At 43.6% G+C, this 24,500-nt stretch overlaps 1 protein-coding gene across 4 annotated transcripts in view; it reads right to left on the reverse strand.

The window, feature by feature from the left end:
• Positions 1 to 20,454, reverse strand: part of sema4d (sema domain, immunoglobulin domain (Ig), transmembrane domain (TM) and short cytoplasmic domain, (semaphorin) 4D) — a 38,899-nt gene extending 18,445 nt beyond the window's left edge. Inside the window, exons 1-4 of one of the 4 annotated variants that reach the window (XM_053411358.1) lie at positions 14,357 to 14,875; positions 14,174 to 14,237; positions 11,403 to 11,515; positions 3,816 to 3,874 (exon numbers count right to left, since the gene is read on the reverse strand). Coding sequence is in view for 2 of the 4 variants with exons in the window: in XM_053411355.1 (XP_053267330.1) it covers positions 11,403 to 11,440 (38 nt within the window). In the remaining 2 variants the exon portion in view is untranslated. Of the gene's footprint in view, positions 1 to 3,815; positions 3,875 to 11,402; positions 11,516 to 14,173; positions 14,238 to 14,356; positions 14,895 to 20,311 lie in introns of those variants that run through there. The other 3 variants (XM_053411357.1, XM_053411355.1, XM_053411353.1) reach the window with 3 other exon arrangements.
• Positions 20,455 to 24,500: the final 4,046 nt, after the last annotated feature.

Raw genomic sequence — 24,500 nt, forward strand, 5'->3', positions numbered from 1 at the left:
TGACCTCCACTGCACAGCTGACTGCTGGTCATACCTAGAAAATCATCTATAAACTGCAGCAGATGAAGCTGCTGTCAACACGATATCCGTGGTGGGCTCGCCGGATGACAGATGGGAGGAAGAGTTCAACTTTTAAAAGGCCAGATCGAGGATTAAGGTCTTATTCCACTTCATTCATGACGTTAATTTTACGTCTACATTCAACGTTGAATGAGCACATTTCTGATGCATTACAGGCTGCAAACAAAAACTGCAGTTTTTCTGGTTATATTGAGCAGAAGGAAGCAGGATTAATTGTAGATAGCCCATCAATAACCAGCTAAATTGAGGAAAAGAGCTAGTGTGAAGGCAACACTGTACGGGGGAGGTAAAACGGGAACTCTCCTATGTAATTACCGGTTGTAGGGCCCCTGCTGAGCTAGCATGTCGACCTAAAGTGGCCACAGCAAAGGCAATTGAGGGGTCAGGTCCAGTAAAGGGTATATTTAGTCTGTTGATGGCAAGCTTTTTAAAAACAACACACCCTTTCCCTGAGTCACATGGTTGTGGAAGATTTGAAAAACTTCCCTATAAACATACGGGCAAAGTGAAGTGGAAGGATAACTACAGGAACAAGCACGGCTGTGTGGTGTTCCCCATGCGAGGACCGACTGTGCCTCTGTAGTCCAACATGAAAACATAATCACCATGCGTGGTTTCTTTTAATTAGAGGAGGAACAAAATGCAGAGGAGTTTTACTATTGACATCTGCAGCGGCACAACATTACAATAAGAAGGGATTCAAATTCAAGGATCACCTAGACAAGAAACGGGAGGTGTTCCTTCCGCAATTACACGTCTGGAAATACATTTATATGTCATCATACAGATGCTTAATAAACTGGTTCCTGGAGCCACATATGACATTATAGCCATTTCCCTTTGTTTCTATAAGAATGGCATCTTATTTGCAAAAAGTCAATATCAACAATAACGCACAGATATGTAATTTAGTCCAAATATGGCACTTTAACAGGAAAACCCAGTGAAAACATAATTTGTTATTCATCCTGGGGTGACTACGGAAATCTAAATCGTCTTTGGTCACGTGGAAACCACCGCTGACAGTAAAGTCATAAACCTTTCACTTGATGTAGTTTCCTTGAGGCGGCTGTGATGCCAGCCAGGCCTCGGGCGTATAACGTGGGACTATTTTGGGAAGCTGCAGGAGCCCCAGCTGAAGGTCTTGCGGTCCCAAGCTGGTGAGTGGTCCAGTCAAATTGGTGGTGGTTGTTTAAACAGCAGCAGTTATGAGAGCAGGTGACTTTAGCTGCTACACTGGAATAAATGTCTCGGTTGTTAATAAAATCCCAAGGTTTTGACTGGACTGACGTGGAATAAAAATGTCTAAAAATGCATTTCCCTTATGTCCAGTTTTAGTGTGTGGAATGTTTTTCCAAGAAGTGGATGAAGAAGGAAGAAAGAAAAAAACAAACTGGAAAGGAGCTCAGAAGAGGGCATACCTCCGTCAAGGCCCCAGAGTCCCCTTCTCACACCAAATTCTGATGTCTTATTTTGACTGCCCTCTTGCTGCTGTAACATTGCAAATTCCCCTGTTGTAAATGATTCTAATCTTTAAGTCTATAAATTGGGTTTAAATCAGATCTGCACCAAATTTCACACACTAACCACCTGATCGTCTTAGGAATGCTCCTTCCAATCCGTCTGAACCCAGATTGAAAACGTATTTATTCAGTGCCTTTAACTAAACAATTTTACAGGGCATTCAATCATTGTATTTTGTTCTTTATTACATTATTCTACTTTTATTTGATTGCTCTATACATTTCTACCTACTGTATTTTTTCAACCTACTTTTTTAATCCATTTGCTTTAGCTTGAAAGTGGTTTTAAACCCTGCTAGTTTGTAATGTCCCTGTACAGCCCAGAATCATCTTCTGTTTAGGAAATGTGCTTTATAAATGAAACTGTCTTGCTTCATAAATATCAGCCCCTTAAACATGGGGGATTTTTTTCTCCACATGAAGTTGATGAATAATTCTTTGAGAAATCGAGGAAAACATAGAAATGGCCTATACAATCAAATGCAGATGAAAACATAACCTTGTTGGCGGGGCAGCCATCTTTCAAAGCAGAGCGTTCCCACCAGTCAGGGGACATACGGAGGGGCTTTAAACTTCACTAAAAACCCTGCTTTACTTTCCCCCCTCTCCTTTCTGTCTTTAAGGAGAACTCCTTTCTCTCGTGCTTTTCTCCCAGCGCAGTCTTCAGCAGGCACTGATTTCATGCTGGTAATTTTGGCCCGGCGGAGACCAAAACCTCCTTTGGAGTGTTGTGTGAAAACTCACCCCATCACCCACAGGCTGCCACAACACTAGCAGTGTGTCCTCCTGAACTTGGTGTGCCAGCAGATAAAAGCAAAAATGTCACCGTTCCCCTCAGAGAAACAACACAAGGCCGAGACTGAAACTTCTAAACACGATTTTTCCGTGATCTGGTCGGCAGATTCTGGACCCACTTAAATCCTCGTGTTAATGAAGATAATTGTAGGCATTCAGTAGAAGTAGGTCACTTAGAATTCAAGCAGCTGAATATGAAAAAAGGAAGAAAAACATATGTGCAGGACTTAAAAAAGAACTAATCACAGGTGTTTGCATGAACTGACCCTTTGCTAAGAGCTGCCTCCCTCCTTTAAAACCGGCATGCGTGTAAAGTTCTCATTTCTAGCATTGTATATGCAGTTTGTACTAAAAGAGCCAGATTTACACATTTTATACATTTTTGAGACAATATGTCACTGATTTCACAAACAACAGCAGGCTTCTTATTCCTAGCAGATGACTGCTGTTTAATTCAAGGCTGCAACCAACTCAACTATTGATTAATCTCCTGGTTATTTTCTCCATTCCTAATTTTTTGGTCCTTAAAAGATCAGGAAAATGGTGAAACGTGCTTATTATGAGAAAATATTCAGATAACTATCATGTGACTAGAATCATCAAACCATGACATTTGAGAAGGTGGAAAAGGGCACTTGTTTGTGCATGTCTGTTCAAAAAATGTCTGCAAATTGTTTGCCAATCAACTAATTGGTCAAATAACTAAATGTTGAAAATATACTTTTGATTGTACAAAAACTGAATGTCTCAGGCCAAGAAATAAAACAGCACATTGCTCCTGTTTGGTGGTGTAGAACTAGTTAACCCTGGTTCTAGATTATAGATTTATATAAAAAGTAAATGGTAATAATAACCTTAATTATTATTAGTTATACCTTAAGGTCTGTGGATGAGACAAGGTGTCCACTTGTTCTGTACTCGTCATCTGAAGTGCGGAAACAAACTGGTTCTAAAAAGGTTCACATCAAATCCGAACCAACCCTTTGCACCTGGTTGACCTCGGTCAAAAAGGGGTAAAAGAGACGACCTGCATGTGCATACACAATGTCTGTCCCTAAAACCTCATTGAGACAACACAGAGCATCGGTTTTGTATCCACACTGATAAAAACAAGCAGATCACAATTTAAAAGAGGGAAGGAAATGCAAATCAAGCGCGCAAAAAAACACAATGATTGGTGAAAGAGGAAGGTTTCACTGCCAAACATTTGACAAACCAAGCGGGACCAAATCAGCTGGGTTGCCCAGGTGTGGACATGCAAAGGGGGGAAATAACAAAAAGGGAGCAAAGCCCTGAGGGGGGGATAAGGGAGTGTTGGAGAAGCATGCGGCATTCGTGCTGAAGCATGCAGACCTGCGAGGGTCCACACCGTAAGACAAAGGGGGGGGAGAGAGGGAGAGGAGTAGAGTTTCTGACCTGTGGTTCCTTACAAGATGCGACGCTCTTCCTCCGGAGAGAATTATAAAATCCTCAAGCTAGGGAGGGGGGGAAGAAGACAGACAGACAGATCAGACAAGACAGTTATGTGGTTTGTGTGCATGTGTGTTTGCATGTACAAGTGGCAGGAAGCAGTGTCCGTGTGTGTGTGCCGAGTGTGCATGTGTGGTTAGTTGTCTAGACTATATACATATAATGATGAAGCAAACACATATTGCACAATAAAACTGATATTAAACATCTAATACACACAAACATGATGGATAATAAGCATTAGGAAGGAGAAAATGATTATACCCATATATCATATATCTGTCAGCATGTTGTCCTGACATTTATTACAGAGATATGAGACAAACAAATGATGAGCATTAACCTCAGAGGAATCTATGGTGAGGAATATTGATTTCCTCTAGCTCTGTGTGTACAATATAGTTCAAAGAGTGTCAAGCAACAGCTTTCTGTCAAAACCTGTCCGAGCCCAAGAGGAAATTAACCAAGCCAACCCCAACCCGACAGGCATTTTTCTATTTGCTGTAAGAAACTGATGTAACCGATGACGGATCTAAAAAACAGACCCAATATTGAATATTGTTTCCAAATGTTGGCCCAACGACTCCTGGCGGGCTCAGGACGGTTATCTTCAGCTGTACAAGTGATTATTGGCTGTTTGCTGTGGCCTCATGTCATTTTTCTGTCCGTCAGCACAAACATTGAAGCCTCGTGTCACCAGACTCAATCTCTCAGTTCATTTTCAATTTAGGAGACATTATCAACAGTCGTAGAACAGACCATTAAGGAGAAAGAACACAGAGTGATGGAAAAATGTAAACAGACCACAGCATGAAGTAGTTATTCCTTCTTTGAGGGAAAATATACCACCCAGTCTGTTTACTCCTGCCTGGATAGTGACTTTAACAGACGTCTCTAAATCAGCAGCAGCCATCTTAGTTAGAAGTTAAACGATTTCACATGATTGGCCCGACCAGTTCCAAGATTCCTAATGGGAGCTGGGCCAGACTTAACTAAATACTGTTGAGTTGCATCTTCTCTCTGGGTGAGATGAGCCTCGTGGCCCAGTTTAAACGGGTGACCTCTATTTGGAACAGGTTGTATATTTGAAATAGTCATCGTCAATTTGAAAGTGGAATGCTAAGACATGTTTTATAGTATTAGTTTTAATATTTTTTTTACTAATTGTAGATGCAGGTCAAAACCATTTGTTTTCAATACCATTCTACTTTTAACCCCCCTGGAAACTTGCTTTGTGACATTGACTTTTGAAAAGTTAATATGCAACAGTCAGTTATAGTTTGGAAAAGATGACTCAAGCTAGTGCCTGTAACTTGACAAAAAACCCAACACCCTGTCACCAGATTATTTTCATTCAAACTTTGCTAAATCCTTATTAGTCCTAATTAAAAGAATGTAACACCCACCAAAGAGAAAATCACAAACAGCACACCAAGAGCTGGCTTACTTGAAAAAATGATTTGGTTGGTTTCAAGTAGAACCACATTGATCATAAAATGAAGCGGATCGAAAGAATTTGTTTTCAAGGCCATTAAAACTTGTGGATCAGTGGTGAAACAAAGAATAAGAGAACAAAAACATTAGGGAATAATCCGCATCAGAGCCAGAACAGAAGAGTCAGCAGAAGAAAATATTTTGCTTTTCTTTTAAGTGCATGAAAACCAGATTTTATAAGTCAAAGGGAGGGAAAGTAGAAATCTTCTTATTGCCATTGTGACAGATGGCTGGGCTTCTATTCACTACACTTTCCAGTCCGTTCCCTCAGACCGCTTCCATGAGCAAAATGAAAACCCTTACAACAAAGCTGAACATATTCTCCCTGCAGAGGTGAACAAGCTTCATTCCCACAGTGCGCTAGAATCAAACCCTCAGTGAAAAACATGGACTCACATATTTGCTTTGCCTTGACGAGGACTCAGGGACTAGTAGAATCAGGGCCTCATTTCCCAAAAGTTCCTAAAAATACCTAATTCATCTGTAAACAATTAAATGAGTCATTACATCCTTAAAATAACAGACTAAATGACGAGGCTGCCCGTGCAACACATAAAGTGCCAGAACAATTGAGGAGACAAATCTTCCAGACAAGTGAATTAAGGTCACCCAAATCAACCCAAATATGCAGATTCATTAGCATTGGCTTGGCGGGAGAAAGCCACCATCATGCATGCCCCCCGCCCCCCCCTGCTCAACTGTATAAAAGAGTAATCAGATTATGTTAAGTAGAGATGATGTACACCAGACTGCAAACATTGGCAGCTCACTTATAACTGATCACATTTAAAAAAAGCTTTTGTTGTGCATGAATATTAACGGTATATAAACCGGGGCACAGATACCTGACGGGTAATTGTTGACAGCTATGAACTATACATGAAGTTTGGTCATGTGTCATTTGATAATGGGACAGAGTGGGTTTGGATTTGACTTGGGGATAATGGCGGATAACGGGTCCAGTACGGAGCTTTGGGGCTGCGTTTTTTTATTTTTTTATTTTTATTTTTTTTAAAATGGGACCCATGCAGGACTGATACAACAGTCTCAGGTTTCCCATTGTTCGTACTGGTGACCACAGTCTCCTGTAATGAATTGGTTGCGATGGGGAATATTTATCCATATCAGGATTGCTCGTCACATTTCTGTCATCAGGTACAGATTTTAGCTGAGCGTCAATATTCATATCAGTTTCATGAGGCCACAAACTAATTTTATTCTCTCATAGATCATTACATTACATTTCATTTAGCTGACGCTTTTACCAAAGCAACTTACAATAAGTAAGTCATCTAGTCATCAAGGTCAAGAGTCAAACTTGATGTTTAGCCGATTATAGACATGGCAATGCATGTCCAACATATCACCCTCCATTTCTACATCTTCCTCTAGACCTTCCCCATCCTCCAGTCACGTCTTCTCTCAGGGACACCAACACAAAAGTAGAAAACACGTATGCAAACAAGCACGACCACAAGAGGCAATGAGTCCCTGCCTCTCGTCCTCGTCCGACAGCCTCAATAGAGCATTGGGAGAAGATGACAGTTGCGTAAGATTGATGAGCTGGGGGCCAAAGGTTGCATCCCCCTCGACATCCTTCGGAAGCACTTTGACTTGGCTTCCCTCGGCTCCCACAAAACCCTGTGACAGCTGATACCGAGATTTCACTATGATACCCCGATTCCCAATGACACCACGCCTTCACATGTCTCAATTCATTATGTCGCGAGTGGGTGTCGGGGCCTGGGTTTCGAGCCCAGCGTTGTCCAAACCACACCCTTGGTGACACGCCGGTCTGGAGAGGGCACAGAGAGGAAGTGCAGATGTCACGGCTCTTGGTGTTTTTTAAATTGATGAGTGGACTTGAATGAGGTGAGGGAAAAGCTTTCAGGCCAGAACCAATTTATTAATGGCCCTACTTCAGAAACGCAGCCTATGGTAAACATACTGACAGGATGGGCTATTGAGCTCAGTCCACAGTGACACCTGATTTCCCCCCCCAGACTGATAGAAAGGACCCAGCTTGAGCTTTGGTCAGTATCCCATGACCTCAGCTACACCGCTCTGCAACACAACCGTGCAGAATTGAATTTGAGGGTTGCAACCAACTAAAATGGTCCTATTAATACGACTCGACATCGCATCACAAACTTTGAGAGGATATCTGTATTTCCCCCCCTCTTGTTGCGTAACAGAAAAAAAGTCCAGTCAAAGCTTAAGTTGACAAACCAACGGGGCTATTTTCTTTCCGCACAAACTGTTCAAGTCAATTATTTTGTCAGCGCTTGGTTTTTCTTTCCCTAAAAGAGTAGTCTTGTGGGATACCCTCATGGAGGACACGTAATGATGCAGACTATGATGTGCAGTGGCCCTGGGTCAGTCAAAATGCTGTGAGTTGGATTTATGAGGATGTATTGGCAGATTTCACATTATCACCAGAAACTAAGAATTGTTGTGTTGTTGTGATCCCTTTACATTTGGAGCAGGTCCTCTCCCAGAAAATCCACCATGTTGCACCCCTATATTTCAACAATAGTCAAGTTATGTTTTTGGTGATGCTGTTAAAAGCAAGGCAGTCATTGATGGTTCATAAATGCAATTATTAATCTAAAGGGTCTAAACATCTGAGTGTTCAGCAGCAAGTGACAGAAAGCACTTAACCAGCTTCTGTTGGCGGTTTTAGATACTCGCTCCCATGAGACCGACATGAATACGCACACATGCGAGACCTTGACTGATCCAGATACACAGTAGACTGGGAAAGGCCACTCGTCTCTATGACAGTGTGGTCATTCCAGTAACAGCCAAACACCCCTCCCCACCCCACACTCTCATCTGTGCAGCCATCCTTACTGTCCGTCTGTAAACAACCCAAGTCTCTGACAGGCCGTCAGCGAGCACCACCACAGGTGGGGGGAGGAAATGAAAATGAGAGGGACCGAGGGAGAGAGAGAGAGAGAGAGAAAGAGGCTTTAGGATGAGGGAGGACATTCAAGCCAACAAATTCATGCGGAGGTTGTAGAGAGGGAAGACTGAGAACAAAGAGGGAGAAGAGAGTAGGCGGAGGATTCTCCTTATGGAAAAACAGGAATGAAACCAGTGCATAAAAGAAATATGATAGTATGCTTTTAGGGCAAAAGGAACACCATATTTTTTCATCTGGGTTGTGTTTCTGCATTTCCCTAAAGAATGGAAGCAACCAATTTGAAGGGAAATTCACAAATCAATGTGTTTTACAGTTTGTGTGTGTTTTTGATTAAATTCTAAACTACCTTCTCTTTCTGGATTTGGGGCATTGGTTGTCTGACCTACTCTCCCATATGATGCAATACAGTGCACACTGGTGAAAATGTTTTTGAAAGAATAAGAACAGAACTAGTTGACTTGGCCCCTGTGCTGCTGTTACACCTCTTTACACCACTACTAGGGTGAAAAAAAGGGGGGCAGACTCTTGTCCAATTGCCAGTTTGTTTCTTTTGTTGGGTTGGGTCTGTGATTGATGTTCAATGTCACGAACGCGCAAGAAACCAATGCATCACAAGCAGCATGCATTTTGCACAATACATACAAGAATAAAGAAATAAGATAACTTGGTGTTGCAAATTGATACCAAGATGTAAAAACAGTAAGTACCTAAACCTGTCTGGCTGTTTAAGCACCAAGCACCTGGAAGTTCAATGCTCGTCATAATGTGTTCATGTTTCTATCACTATCCATCAGAGCCGGGGTCGATAAAAACAGTTTGTACTGCAGTTATTGACCCGGAAGTGAATGCTCATTGTTTCCATTCCAAATGCAAACGAAAGCCTGATGTAAGTGGGTGTCTTGACCATTTGTAAAGGGCCTCTACTCACAAATATGGATGCACATACACATCGTGTGATGAAGAGGATAATGCAGGCTTGAATTCTAACAGAAAGAATCCCCATCTACAAACACTAGAGAGCATATCTGGCTTTAGAAACTCTCCTCATCCCTGATTGTCCTGCTAAATTCGAGGGCTGAACTTCAAATCCTGCCATTGAACGTTTTGAGGATGCTAGAGCACATTTGCAGATGGATGGATCAGCTCCTGCATCAATCTGAATGGGTAAACCTAGGGTCTATACTCTTTCACCAAACAAATGGGGATGGTGTGCTCTCCAGGGTCGTCATGTACTTTGCTGGAAAATACCAGAAACTTGTGAATGCCAAATGCTCCACTTGCTGCAGGCCAGCTTGTATCTGGGAATGCCATTAGAGGAATGCACATGGAGGAATGTCCACCGATATCCTGCTATGTGTAAATGTTTGCTCATGAGTGTGCAAGAGAAAAACAAGAGGAATTTGTGTGGAGGGAGAGGGAGAGAGAGCGAGAGAGCGAGAGATACGAGAGAGAAAGAGAGAGAATAAGTAGCCTTCTTCTTCTGCCTTTGTATGAATCCTAAGTAGTCCCATGTTGAGGGGGGCTTTGTTCGCCATCCCTGTCGGGGGGCACGTCCTCCAACTTTTCCCCTCACTTCCTTTTGGCGTAACATTTATCATTCTTTCCAGACAAACAATCATCCTGCGACATGGACCAGCATCGAGCCCACAATTACGCCCCCCTCCCGTCCCCCTTTTTTCGCCCCGCTCTGGTTGCCTGGATACCTTTCATCCAATGGGACAGCTTGTCAACAACATCATCGCTTACTTAGAAAAACTCCCAACCTTCCCTCCACTTTGATTTTTGGTCCAGCAGAGCCAGTAAAGTTTCCACGAACATCTTTTTCATGTTTAGTCTTTTATTTTGCATCCAAAACAGTTAAATAACTCCCGAGCACCAAACGTCTGGCACTGCAGAAAGTGAAATGCATCCTTAAGTGGTAGAACCTTCTAATTTGCAAGAGAAATTCCCCCTCCGGGCAAATATAGCATTATCCGGCTCTACTAACCAACATAATGTCCTTTGCCGACATTATTCAGTGTTCTGGTGTTAGCCAGGGAAACTACCCGAGGCCTGATTCGTAGAAAGTCTGACTCACCGGAGCTCTCCCCTTCTCTTTCTCTCGCTCTGAAAGGACCAACAGGTGCATAAGTAATAAGTGGAGAGTGCGCGCAAACAGAAAATCCCATCAACCTCTTTCCATCGACCACCATTATGATGGAAACGTCCCTCTGCACATGAATCTCCTCTACTTCTTCACTGCACAGGCATTCATTACATTACTCAAATTGAGCCGTAACATCAAAGTGTCCTGAGAACAACCTGCTTCTATGCTTGTCGTGGGCCGACTTTTTTTTCTTCTTTTTCTTCTTCAAAACTTCCTCTTTCATTTTCTGTAATTCAAGCACATAATAGTCCCGGCCCTTGTTTGGCCTTCCACCATGTTTTCGCTCCCATCCCTTCCAGCTGACTGCCCTGCGCCACTTATTCCGCTTATTATGAACGCTGACAGCGGATTATTTTGCTTACTGCACCCAAATTCTCCATCGTCTATAGATCGAATCCAACAAACACTGGACTAAAGAGACAAAGACGACGTTGACAATGGAGACAAAAAAACAAAATTTGAAAAGAGATAGGGAGCATAGGCAGAGGACTGGTCCAATATGAAAAGGGGGAAGGGGGAAGCTGAAGAAGTAATCTTAGAAAAGAAAAAGTGGGAGAATAGAGAGAAGGAGCAAAGAAGAGGTGGTATGCCAAGGTGCAAAAACCCTATAAATGACTATTTTGTCAGGGAAATAACGACCAACGAACAACAGCAGCAACATACCAGCACAGTGAACAAGAATGCAAATTAGCCCCGATGCAAATGTAATAGGTCTTCAGGGGCAAACAGACTGTCTTTATACCAACCCCCCACCGCAACACACTTCCCTCTGTACCATCGACCCCTCCCCTTTCTCCTCCGCTTCTGTAGTAACTCCAAAGCACTCCCAGCAGACAATCTTGTGCCGAGCGAGAGAAGTGTAATCACAAGAGACAACGTCATGTTCTTACTTCACATTGAAACAAATGGCCAGTGTCCCGAGTGGGCTCTTCACACAAACATACCCCGAGGAAGATGAACCACTTACTTGTCCGTCATGGCGTCGGCGAGCGAATACTGATACATTAAAACTTCTTTTCACTTTTCTTCACACAGTTGGAAACGGTCGAAGAGGCCTGGGACTGAAGTCAACACAGTGATCTATGACGGAGAGAGAAATCAATGTAAGTTTAGAATTATGATAAAGCAATATTACAATAAATAATACAGCAAAACTATGCACATTTTTGCCAAGGAACAACAGCCTCTTTAGCCATAGGTAGTGATTGATTCTGTTGGTTTTCGTGCCTAGGACAACGTCTAACTTTGCAGACAGACACGCTTCACTCGCTCACAACTCATCTGGCGAGCTCTGGTCTGTTTAACTTTCTGAGGGATACAGTTACTATGGTTACCCAAGGCAGCCAACCAGCCAGCTAGCAAGCAGACAATATGAACCCAAACACAGATGAAGAATGCATTGTGTTATTAAGGCGCAATTATGGATTCAGTGGAGCTCATTAACATCCAGCATTAAACTATGAATAATACATCAATCAAGACTAATTAGAACATCATTAAAAACAATTTAAATTATCAAACTAATAGTCCATAAAACACACATCTGCCAATGCATTTGTGATTGCACGTACTGTAAATCAGCAGATGCTTACTGACAGCATCCTGAAATTTTAATGAGCCGACGGAGACATCGTGTGTCCTGCAGGCTGATGGGAAATCTCCAAAAACCCAGCATGGCAATAGCTCAACAGCTTATCAACCAAATCGAAGATTACGATGGCAGCAGCACATTAGATTCACAGATTATACCCTGTGATGTGTCAGCAAGCCGGCATAACACAGATTGTGATCAGCCAGAGAGGGAATTAGGTTCTCTAAGCAGATAAAAGGTTAGAAACAAATTCACAGACAGTCGGATGTATACAATAGAGCTGAGGCAGGACATCAAAGCTTTTAATATTATATGTAAGTCTATTTCAGTTAATAATCCAACCAAATAAGACTTAATGGTTTATCGCTTCAGTTGCTAGGGCTGCAAGAGGAGGGGGGAAAGAGGAGTGGGGGTAAGGTCTCAACCCCACCCAATCCTGTCAGCCCCAAACCCAGACAGACAGCCACCAGGCTCGGAGACAGTCGGCCAGCCAGCGGCAGACTGTCTGTGTGGGGACCATGGCTAAACGGGTACATGTGCCTTCTATCCTTTCACCTTTTTTTCCTCAGCCCAGTTCTCCTGAATTCTCAACCCTTTCTCATTGCTGATTTTTAGAGTGCATTTCCTCACCAGTGCATCGGTTTCTTTTCCATTACCCGCCGAATGACAGCGAGTTGAACTTTAGGTTACGTGTGTGTCGTCAGTGCAGGAAAAGGCAGCAGTTGCATACACCCGATAAATCTCCGGTAATCAATTTAGCTCCAATTCCTCTGGTTGCTGAGCGCAAGTGTCTTGGAGATATAATTAAAAAGAGGATCTGAAATAAGGTAATGGAGTGGGCATGATTGCTTATTTGATTTGAGAATTGAATTAATAGGTTGAAGGGGCATTTCATATCTAAAGCCCTTTTCAGACATAATCTTGCAAATGTTTGGAAAATTTGGTCCGAAAAGACGCCCGTTGCGTTCACAACAACACAAAGATGTCTGGAACCTTCAGACGAGGGATGATGCCTGGTTAGAACGTGCAGGAGGCAAGACATGACGTATTAATTCAACTGCAGAAATCATATGGTTTTGTTTACAGCACATCGACACCAGCATCTGCCTTTATAGTCAAAAGCTATTGAATCTCATTGACATCTTCGTCTGCGGCACTTCCAGAATTTTCCAGCTGTATTTTCATATTGACTCATTCTGACATTTTTCCGGACATTCTACCAGGGCGCTGGCAGGAGAAGTTCTGGAAACTGTCCGCAGCAACCGACTCTGACATCTGCGTTCTCACACACAGCCCCTTCGGAAAAGGTCAAGAAAATGTCTGCACTTAAGTGCACGTCTGAAAGCAGCATTAATCCAGTGTCTAGATCCGGGATTGACATCCAACACAAAGTGACCCACATAAAAGAGCACTCAAACTGTGCTGCCGCTGAAGTTTTAAAGAAAAGGTCACCAGTGACTGATAGCTTGGTTTCTATTTGTGCACAGCAGAGATATGAAACTACTCAGAGCCAGAAGACCAGTGTCATTTGAAGTGATGCGATAGCTTTCATGTACCTGCACCGAGCACTTGTAAACTCATCACACTCAACATCTGTCTCTGAGTTCTTCAATGCCCAGTTAAGAAGAGCAACTTGTGGTGCAGTGAAGGGAAATCGGAAATGTCCACGCTGGGAGGGTAGTGCCACTCCTTCCCCTTTCATGGGAGATTTATGAACTCCAGACCTCTTCCTTCTGGGATATATATACCCTCTTTCCTCCATCTTGCTGTAAACAAATACACTAGACTATAGTGGAAATAATAAAAACCCTAACCCTAACCCTTTTCTCTTCTGTAAACCTTTGATGCAGCCGAGCAGAAGCAAAAAGCAGCTAATCCAAGTGACCTATGTGGGTATTTCCTCAAAATGAGGCACGGCAGAGCCCCACTCACTGCATCATGACAACCTGCCATCCAGCACACTGAATTATTTACCTCCCAGATGAGATTTGGGTTAAAATAGCTCTCTCCACTGCACAGAGTGAGCTTTGAAAAAACTATATCCGATGCTATGGGAGGAACAATAAGGAGAAGGTGTTGACACTGAGATTCCAGCTTTCAACACACTCGCGCGCGTCCACACGAGCCGTTTGCGACGTGAATCTTACCATAATCTGTGTGGGAAGATCCTGCAGAGGGTGAGAGAGAAGAGGAACGCTGTCGGAGAGGTTCCTACAAGCCAGCACAGTCACACTGTCATTACTGGGAAAGTCACCAGTGGTTTGCATGTCAGATGACACACACACACACAAAAAAGAAAAATAGAATAGGTTCATCCAGCAGTCTCTCACCTCCTCCCCTCCCTCCGCCTGCTGCTCTCTCCTTCGCTCTGCGTCTCTCTCTCTCTCTCTTGCACGATGTATACAGTGGAAAAGCAAATGCTCCAAGAGGCTGCCGAGGGTGGAGAGACAGCCCTTGCATTAAAGGGCTGTTTCACTGTAAAGCATGTCAGCCGCAGAGTCCATCTCCATCTGAACATGTAACAAAAAAACACCTCTCTTTCTCTCTCTCTCTCTATCAAGCTCTCTCTCCCCGCCTGTCACAACAGCCGAGCTTCGTTCGCCAGTGTAGAGCGACGCCGAACAGGATCGCTCCTCTGGAAAGCGTCAATGCACACAATTGCCTCGGAGGGGGGAGGGGGTGATCGGTGAGTTGGGAGTGTGGGGGCAGAGGTTAGGGTAGTGCGTATGTGCATCTGTGGGAGTGTGTCTATTGTTGTGGGGACATTTTTTTTCTCCTCTCTCCCTCCTTTAAGGAATGATTGGGGCGTGCAGGTCCAGCTGCTGCTCCCTTTCTCAGCACTGTTTTGAGCCCGGGGCGATGAAAACTGCAAACACACACACACACACACATGCAGAAAGACACAAAACACACACACATAGATGTTAGCTGTAAAGGCAGTTTGAGTCCTCGGGCAATGGATCGTTGATGCAGAAACGACTGTCTCCCTATGCAAACCTCAAACAAATCCAACAGTGAGCGACAACGAACCCGACAAAAGGCAGAACTGATAAAGACCTAATGACTGCAAATAGAGCCTCTGTCATGCAACAGCTTCCATCGCCTATAAACAAAACTTTGCTGGGTTTGCAACTGCCAAACCACTTCATAAACAGATGATAGTCGCACAAGGTCAGAGGACACCTTCTCCGCTCAGCTGTGTGGGACAGTGATATCCTCCTCAGTCACAGAATGTACTGTATGTAGCCCAGCACTCCACACTCCCATTCCCTTCCAGCTCCCTGCTCTCAGAGACACAACGCTGGGAACCTTTTCAAAATATCAAGCGAGCTGTCAATAGCGCTGCAGCGCCGCATCAGTAAACCTTCCCACACTCACTTAAAGCTGTGGCAACAGCATCTTGGAGATCTTCAGAGTTCATGCACAGTGTAGGCTCTGCTGTGTCATGGATAATGATGCAACTGCTTTTAATTAGAGATGTTCCCATTTCCTTTCCTGAAAAAGAGCTGAACTTTGCTTATCAGCTGATACCTGGTTTCAATCTAACACCAGTGTGTTTAACAATATAACAACTTGTATAATGCATTTAATCACCTGTATGTTACTAACTCTGCATGGAATTGATGATTGTTACCACTGTTATATGTCCTGGCACAGGTTAAACTCTTTTAAAATCAAATACACAGAAAATGAAGGACATAGAGCCTCTTTTATCATTCAGGAACAGGCAACAGTTACTTCCACTAAATAGCTTTTAAAGTGCAACCACGGTTTATAAGTGTAAGAGACAGACAACGTTTTAAACAGGACAGTAACAGAATGAAATAGGTGCAACAGCAACTTCAAAACGGAATATATCTGGAAAAACGCCCAGCCAATGTTTAGAAAACAATACCTCGTCTGTATCTTTCCAGTGAGAGATATTACTGACATTTTAGCAAGCTGTGGCTAACTCTACACTATCGGAAATCCCCTCTTCTTTGCCGCTCTACTATACTTAACAGTGGTACTGTAGCTGCGTGTTTGGAGCAGCGAAGAGGAAGAGGGGATTTCTGGGAAAAGATGACTGCACATTTATCTTGGATGAACTTATAGTTGTTAAAGACATGGTATCGGAACGGTAAATAGATTCGGGTACTCGCAAGTTTTCTGCAGTATCAGAGCTATTTCTAATGTTGTTGCCGGAACACTTTTAAATCACTGATACCAGTTCAGGCGACTGAGCCTTCAAGGTTGTAGACAGGTCTTCACCTTTTCACCAAAAGAAGAATAACAGGAATCAGACCAAAACATCCCGTGTTTATCCTTACATCAGCTGATCTGAAACCAGCATTCGATCACGAGACAATTTTGCTGAGACGTCTATGGAATGCAGCGATGCATTATGCATGGCCAGTAACGCACTGCCAGACACACAGAGTGCCTACACATGCCGCTGTCTGCAGCCAACACAGAGCCAGATGCTGCTCTCTTTTCGCCGATAGGAAATTATTCCAGCCCGGGGGTGTCGGGGGGTACTAGGGTGTGGCGGCTAGGGGGTTGGGCATTTCAAAAGGAGGTGGGGGGTTGCACCCAGATGTCTGCTTTATAAAACCAGTGCAGCACACCTCAACATCAGAGCTGCACAGATTGGCCCCTGACCCCTTTTAACTCCTGCAGGACCACAACAATGAGGCCGCTCGCTGCGAGCCATGCATCAAACCCTTCCACCTTGTTTACCAAACGCAGGACATCCAATAGGCACTTATGAAAGGTCAGCATTGCGCTGTGCCATGTCGCATCTTCTTATGGAGTGAATGATTTTTAATTAAAGAAAGAGCCAGTTTGCCTGCCCGTCTACCAGGAGAATCCCGATAATTAGATTGCTAATGAGCAGCAGGGAACAGCGAGGGGTTGTGTGTGTCCGCGTCACAGACCTGACACCTTTTACAGTGACCTTCACAGCAGGACGCCGAGTGCTGCTTAACCACGGAATAGCAGGTATTCCAGCCCATTGTACGCGAGGAGCTGGCTGACGACCGAGCTCGGCAAAAGAGACGAGAGGAAAGCTCTGGACGGCTCATGAATGGTCACCCTTAGATCCATTAAGAGTTTATTCAATTACCTGACAGTCGTTCGCTGTGGGCATGTGAAGAAATGTGACGTTTCTTAAATAGGGGGTTTCCTTTGGAGGGGGTCAAATAAGTGCATTTGGATCAGAGGGGGAAAGCACGGAGATGCGGTATGTGTGCTTAATGCGACCGCCCTATATGCAACACTGGACATGCTCCAGTGAGAACCAATTTCAGTGCTCCCAGTTTTTTTTTTTTTTTTTTTACAAGAGAGAAATCTGAAAATCAGCCAGAGCTTGGGCTGAGATGCAAAAATGCCATCCAAGTAAATAACGCCTGACGTCCAAAACAAGTGCCATTTCTGCACAAAGTTCATGTTCAAAACAAAGCTCCCTTTCAGCCCTGCACTTCCTGACTGGATTCCCTGTTTTCCCACCCATTTTAAATTGATTATCGATTTAAAAAAAAGAGGACTCTAAAGAAGAGTTTGCGTGCCAAGGCGTAGTTATAATGAACAAGCAGGAGCATTCTGTGTAATTTCATTTAGCACATGTGAATCCTGTGATTCCAATGACGGAGAGGGGGGGAAATAAGACAAAGAACAACTAACAGACAGTATCGGTTTCTCTATAAATAGATATCCAATGAAACCTACACGTGTTATAAATAGGCTAATTCGCGTTCCTAAAATGGAAAGTCCCGGGAAAGCTTTGCGTGTGCAAAGATTTCCTCGCATAAAGCGCAGGTAAGAGGAAGTAAAGCTGCACAAACATGACAGAAATCTGCAAAACAAATCAAAGCTTTAGCTGGAAGCAAAAACAGCTGAGCAAATTATTATGTTGGGCTCCTAATGTCTATTTTCACGAAAACTCCTTAAGCTAACAGATTGATCCTTCTTTCCGACGGCAATTCCAGAAAACCTGCAGCGTCAACAACCTTGCAACACAAACTTAACCTCTAACCTGAGGGAAAGTCAGACAGAAATGCCCGAGCGGCTCAGCAGCACGCAGCGGTTTAATGATTTGTCTGCTGCTGGTGAATGATCACACAGCAATATCCTGTTCTGGCTAGTTCTCTGCCGGGCCTCCCCTCGAGGGTCTGACTGACATGATTCTGGCTCTCCCCGGTGCCACCGGAGCGCCGGCCAGCCAACCCCATCATATTGACAAGATCCGGGTGGCTGCCCCCATGGCCCCAGCAACCCAGGGAAGGACCTGTGGAATCAAACTCGATGAGGCAGAAGAATGAGTTATTGAGGCCACGAGGGACGAGATGTCATATGCCATGCACGTCGCTGAGAACGCTGAGCGGAGAGGAGGGACAGGCGGGGTCGGTTAATGTCACTAACGAAGCTGTGGGAAACACAAGAGCTGTATTTAGTGACATACTAAATAGCTTGCATGCTCCAGAATTCCTCAGTGCTTATGCAATGTAAACTAAGCCTGTATATCATGTGAGGGGCGTTCCTTTACTCCTAAGTGAAGAAAGCTCTCTCTTTTATACAACTCCTTAAATGCTTAAGGGCGTGGGGAAAGGCAAATGGTGGTGTTTCACAAGTATAAGGAGTAGGGCTGAAACTAGTATACTAAAACTAAGTATTTTCAATCAATAAATCAATCGACCTTTAGAATAAGAAAATATACTGGAATCAATATGGAATTATAGTTTTATCATCCAGGCCTATTTCAAAGACAAAACAAGTAACAGAGAAAAATTATTTAAAAAAAAAAGTTTTCTTTAGATTTTAAGAACACTATTTGAATGTGTCTTGAATTGGATCTTAAAAAAAAGTTAATGAAACATCTTTTCGTCTGTACCAACATCTATATATGAATACTTCCTTATACTTATTATACTGAGACCATTGTTTGGACAAAATAACCAGTTTGACAGCTAGAGATGTTCCGATACCAGCATGGGAAATGCCTCTGATAACCTCTGAAAATGGCAGAACCGATACCACAGCTTTAGTTTCACCTGCACTGTACTGCCACAGGCAAGTACTGCTTTTAGAGAAGCGAGGAACGACTGAATTTAGCAACATTTCACATAAAACTGTTAAAATATGTTAAACAAGCTGCTATATTTTTTTAACGCGCCGGTATCGGATCAGTATCACCGATATGCAGTCCAGGTATTGGAATCGATATCGGGAGGGAGAAAGGGGCATCTCCAATCACCTTCAGTCAGGGAAGATAGTACGTGCACTTTTCAGAAGCCCAGGAAAGCTCAGCACATGAACGATAACAACTTCACAAGATGACAGCCCTCAGCTACTCTTATGATCAATTCAGCCGTGCTAGACAGAGGACCTTGACCCTGTGAAGACATCGGCCTCTGTGTCTCAGAAGGGTTCAAACCCAGGGTTGATGATGGTGTTCCGTTAAATTACACTGCACAGAGCCAAGAGAGGTCACATGCACACACACACACACAGCCTCGTATTGCTGCCTGTAGGTCCGCACAGCGCCACGACATCTTCAGACTGGCCATGCGTGCAGGTGAGAGGTTCATGAGCAGGCAGTGATGGGCCCCAGCTGCACCGGAGACACCGTGCACGGTGCAGGTAGTTCTTCCCCTCGATGCTCGGATGCAGTGCTCGTATAAACCTCGGTCCTGTCTCCGCGGCGCTGTCAGTGCAGCTCTTTTGTTGTGGCACTAAAAAAGGAGCACCCCTTGATTTATGCATGCCAAGGGTGGAAACCCCTGAGTGACCCCTCGAGTGCTAGAAAGAAACAGGGTGCCAGTGTGGGGGGGAGAGAGAGAGAGCGAATTTGAGCTTTAAAAAGATTGTGCTTGGCAACGTAATGTTATAGTCGAGTTATTTTACGCTTCAAGGACAGCGACGGCGTGGACTCCTCGGTGCAATGGGGAAGTTTCTGTGTTTGGTCTTTTCTTCTTTTTTTTTTTACGCAATTGCGCTTTGGTAACGTCGCGAGGGAGGTTTCTTGGAAAGTGTTCAAACGCGGAAAAGTGAAGACGTTCAGAAAGAAAGTGATGAATATGCGTGTTTCTGTGCCGTGCGAGTGTCGGTCGGTGGGTGGGGGGGGGGCACGGTGCAACAAGTGCAGCTGGAGTCCGCGACGGCACGCACGAGTACGAGCTGCAGCGGCAGGAGGAGCAGGAGGAGCGGGGCGCATGATGAAATAACTCCACGCACATACGCCTCGTCGTTACTTTTCCTCGACGCGCAAATCACACTGTGGATACCGAAGCCGCCGGTGTGGTACTCACCGCGGGGTTAGCTCCTCTCGGTGTCCCGGTGTTTGTGGAGGTGGAGTGTTGCTGCGTGACAGAGGTCTGGTGAGTTCGCTCTCCCCTCAGCTCAGCATGGCGGCGACTGGGGCCAGAGAGTGGATTCAAACCTCAGGGCTGGGATATCAACAGACAGGGGGGAGGGCTCAGGGTGGAGGCGGCGGTGCACCGTGGAGAGTAGCCTCCGCAAAGTTCAACACATTCAACCCGGAGTAATGTTCTTCTCCTGCATTACATCTACATGGCAGATTTTGTTACTTTGCAGAACTTTGCAGGCTCGATTATTAGTACAAAATGTAACCTAGAATAAATACTACTTGTACTTACTACTACTACTACTACTACTACTATAATAATAATATTTATCAACCCCCTTCAAAACACAATTTAAAAAGTGCTTTAAAAGTTACAAATCCCAAATTGTATGCAACCAATAGGAAACAGCTAAAAGCTACAAAAAGGAGGGGTATTTAGACTGTTGTAAGCACAGGTGGGATTAATTACCTATACTGCTGCCAGTCACCAGGGGGCGATCAAGATGCTTTGGGCTTCACTTTTAGTCGATTGACGTCTTCAGACATGACCCCCGGGTAAGATCCGGTGAACTGGCTACAGAGTTGACCTTTCACACATGCAAAACGCAGCGGGAGGTTCCCTGCACATCGTTTTCACCGGGAGATATTTGTTTTCATTTAGTTTTTTTTCAATTATTGCGCATGTCTTGGCTGAATCCCACTGCTGTGTTCTCACATTGACTTCTCCTGCATTTCTTAGACTTTATAGGAGGCCTGGCAGAGAAGGTCCGAAGGAGCTGCGAGGCGTCTCCCTCGGACATTTGTGTTCACACATGCACTTCCCCCAGAGAAGATACGGAGGAACTAGGGAGTCCAGTGTCATCTCCCAGTCGGCCTTCTGCCAAGCAGCCGTCTAGCTGTCTCTCCCACCTGCTAGCTGGCAGCGCTATGAGTGCTGTGTGGAAATAATTGCACCTGCAACACTGAAATTCTGTCTATATGTCAATGCATTTGTAATAATAATTCAGTATTGATTATATATCATCATAAACTGCCATTCTGCACTTACTTTGAGTTTGATTGTTTGGACATGATGGAAAAGAGGCTCTTAAAACCTTTCTACTTTTTATTCTCTTACATTCCAAATGCAGAACTTGAACTTGTAGTAGGCTGGCTTTACATTGTTGCGTTGCGACTCTTTCTTAAGTACGTGACCTGGATCTTTCCTCCAACACCACTGCAACCATAATAGACAGCTGCAAAAGGGTGATGGCAATTCCCACTCACTGTTTTGTAATATGGTGCACATAGGCTATATTATTTCAGTGACCTTTCTTTGTATTTCACACAAAGAACAAGGTCGTAGCCAGGGTTTTATGAACATCAAGGTCCACATTCCGTCTTGCAGAACTCCAAATATCTGATAAATGGTTGAAAGTATTTTTTTCTTGGTATTTAAGTCATATCAGACATACTGGTATTCACAAATTCCATCTGTATTTTTGTTTTACACTATTATTTAAATGCTGTTTCCAATCCTTTGGTAGATTTGTGTGGTAATCACTATGAAAACTGAAGAGTGATATGTCTGAGTATGTGAGTTGTATCCTAATCAACCCAAACCAGATCAGCATGTCATCGAAGTTCCACGATTTACCAGACATCCAAGGACATTGAGTCCTCAGTCGTGGTAAGGAATCAGCTGCCTTGAAACGCCGGCTGAAGGAGACTCTGTGGGTGGAGCCAGTGGGTTTAAAAAGTCACGGCGGGAGGTCAAAGGTTACACAACATTTTCCTAGAGGAGAAGTGAATCAAAAACACAGTGGAAGGGAAGACAGGCTGACCCTTGTCTTATTGTGCAGGGGGCGGAGGCGTAGGGAGTGGGGCTTTCCATGGCACTGCGGGCCAACTACAATACCATCTTTGAGTGAAAGACAGATTGCTGCTGGCGTAAGACAGAACAGCGTCGCTGCGTACCTCTGGGGCTGCTTTGTGGGCTCACTGAATAACAAATGTAGGGAAATTTACCTGCCCAATTGAGCCTGAATAACTCTATTATGTCATTTTTTTTTAAAGTCGAATGAAGCCACATCCTTAAATATGCTAAGCCTCCCAGGCATCATCGGCTAAACTACAAATTGTTTATATTCATATCAGCCCCTGGTGATTTGAGAGCTTAGAGGTGAAGGCTGGCTGCAGTTAAAAGGGGACGGTAAGTGCCGCCTGAAATGAATACGAAAAGCAGCTGGGTTTATCTTCACTCGCTCTCTGACATGTGCCGCTAAGAGAAAACAGGTGACGGAGGAATGTGTGCTGAAACCCAAGCATAATACTGGAGCTAAAATGATTTGTTGCCACTTAGGACGATATGTATTCCCGAAGACCTATCTTATTCACGTGTCTGTTTTCTAGAAATGTCTCTGTCTTTGTGGGCCCTTCTTGTCTGGTCAGTGTGTTCTTTCTTAAAGTTACTTGTTGGCGCTTGCTTTACTGTAGCTCTGCGTTTGAATGAATTGTTAATGCCCAAAGTGTAGACATTGAATAAAGAGGCCAATGCAAACACAGAGACACAACTCCACTTCACAGTGAACCCTATTTTAATGCCACTCCCGATAACGTCATCAGATAGACGCCCAAAATGTAAATGTAACATGGACAAAGTCACCCACACACACACACACACAGACACACACGCACAATGGACGAGCAAGGTGTAGATTACAAGTGTAAGTATATGATCTTCGTGCCCCGAGCTCTTCAGACACACCAGTGTGATATATTTAGAGTCCTAGCTGGTGTATCCATGCTACAAGGCAGGCCACAATTATTCACAACACTGGAAAGGCCAGCACTGGTCTGAGATCAATCAAAGGGGAGAGTGCATGTGTGTGTCAACTGGTACAGGACAGGATTTACACCATGAGTTCCACCATGTTGAGCTGTATTAAAGAATTGAAAAAGCAACACCGAGCACATGCGATATCTTAATTAACTGCAACAGAGCTTTCATCTAGTTTCTTCTTTTCCACACACCTGCTAAGATTGTTGTTGAGCAGGTGGTTTGAAATCCATTGGATAGAAATAGTTTCTGAGGAGGCAGGCCAACCTGCCTGTTTCATACCAGACACCTTCACACGTAAGGACAAAAGTGGACAAAGACAGCTTTGTGTGCTTCTGATTTAGGCGATTAACCCATGGCCTGTGCCATTTAAAGCTGATTTTCCTACTTTTATTGTTGATTAAAAATACATGACATATCTACACACTACAATTTCTTATTACACCATAACTGAATGAGATATAATATAATACACAATCATGCATAATGCCATGTCAGCTATGAATGTGCCTTATAATTTGGTAAGTCAGTGTATAAACTCTGGTAAGTTTGGTTCTTATATTTCTTTCATTGACTTCAAACAGTAACGTGAGTATTGTGCGAGTTTTGTTTCAATGCAGCACCATCTAGTGGCGAATATTAAACATCCCTGTAGTGTGTATTGAAATCCTACAATTGTGCCCATCTGCTCAGTTTGTGTTTTTGTGACGTAAATAACACATCTGTGCTGTAACATATGAGACCATGAAGGTATTACACTTGTAAGACAGAGTGAGTATGACACCAGTGGGGAGAGATTTGTTCTGAAAGGCTCCTTTTACTTCTCAAAATACTAATTAACTGCGCCCACTAGTGGGTGGTTGAAATATGATTTCTAGGGTTTGGATTTTTTAAAGTTGTGCACAATATCCATCTTTAAAGTGATCAAAGGAGCCGGTTTGGATTTCCTAAGTTGTGCACAACATCCTTCTTTAATGTCATCAAAGGAACCGTTTGGTTTTTTTTAAGTTGTGCACAACATCCTTCTTTAATGTCATCAAAGGAGCCTTCTTCATTTAGGAGAGCTCGATTAGACACACACAAGAGAAGGCTCCTTCGATGACATTGAAGAAGGAAGAGTAGCTATAACAGAATATAGCAAATAAGTAATCAAAATCAGCAGATACTGACATACACATATTTGCAATACTGGCTGAAGACTAATCATCTCCTGTAAGAAAGGTAAGCCTGATCCACCGACAATGTGTATTATCTTTAATTTATATTGTTTTAAGTGATTGTTAAAGCTGTAATTTACTTTAGAGTTTTGCATTTT

This window comes from Pleuronectes platessa, chromosome 19 (assembly GCF_947347685.1).
Source record: "Pleuronectes platessa chromosome 19, fPlePla1.1, whole genome shotgun sequence".
Classification (NCBI taxonomy): domain Eukaryota; kingdom Metazoa; phylum Chordata; class Actinopteri; order Pleuronectiformes; family Pleuronectidae; genus Pleuronectes; species Pleuronectes platessa.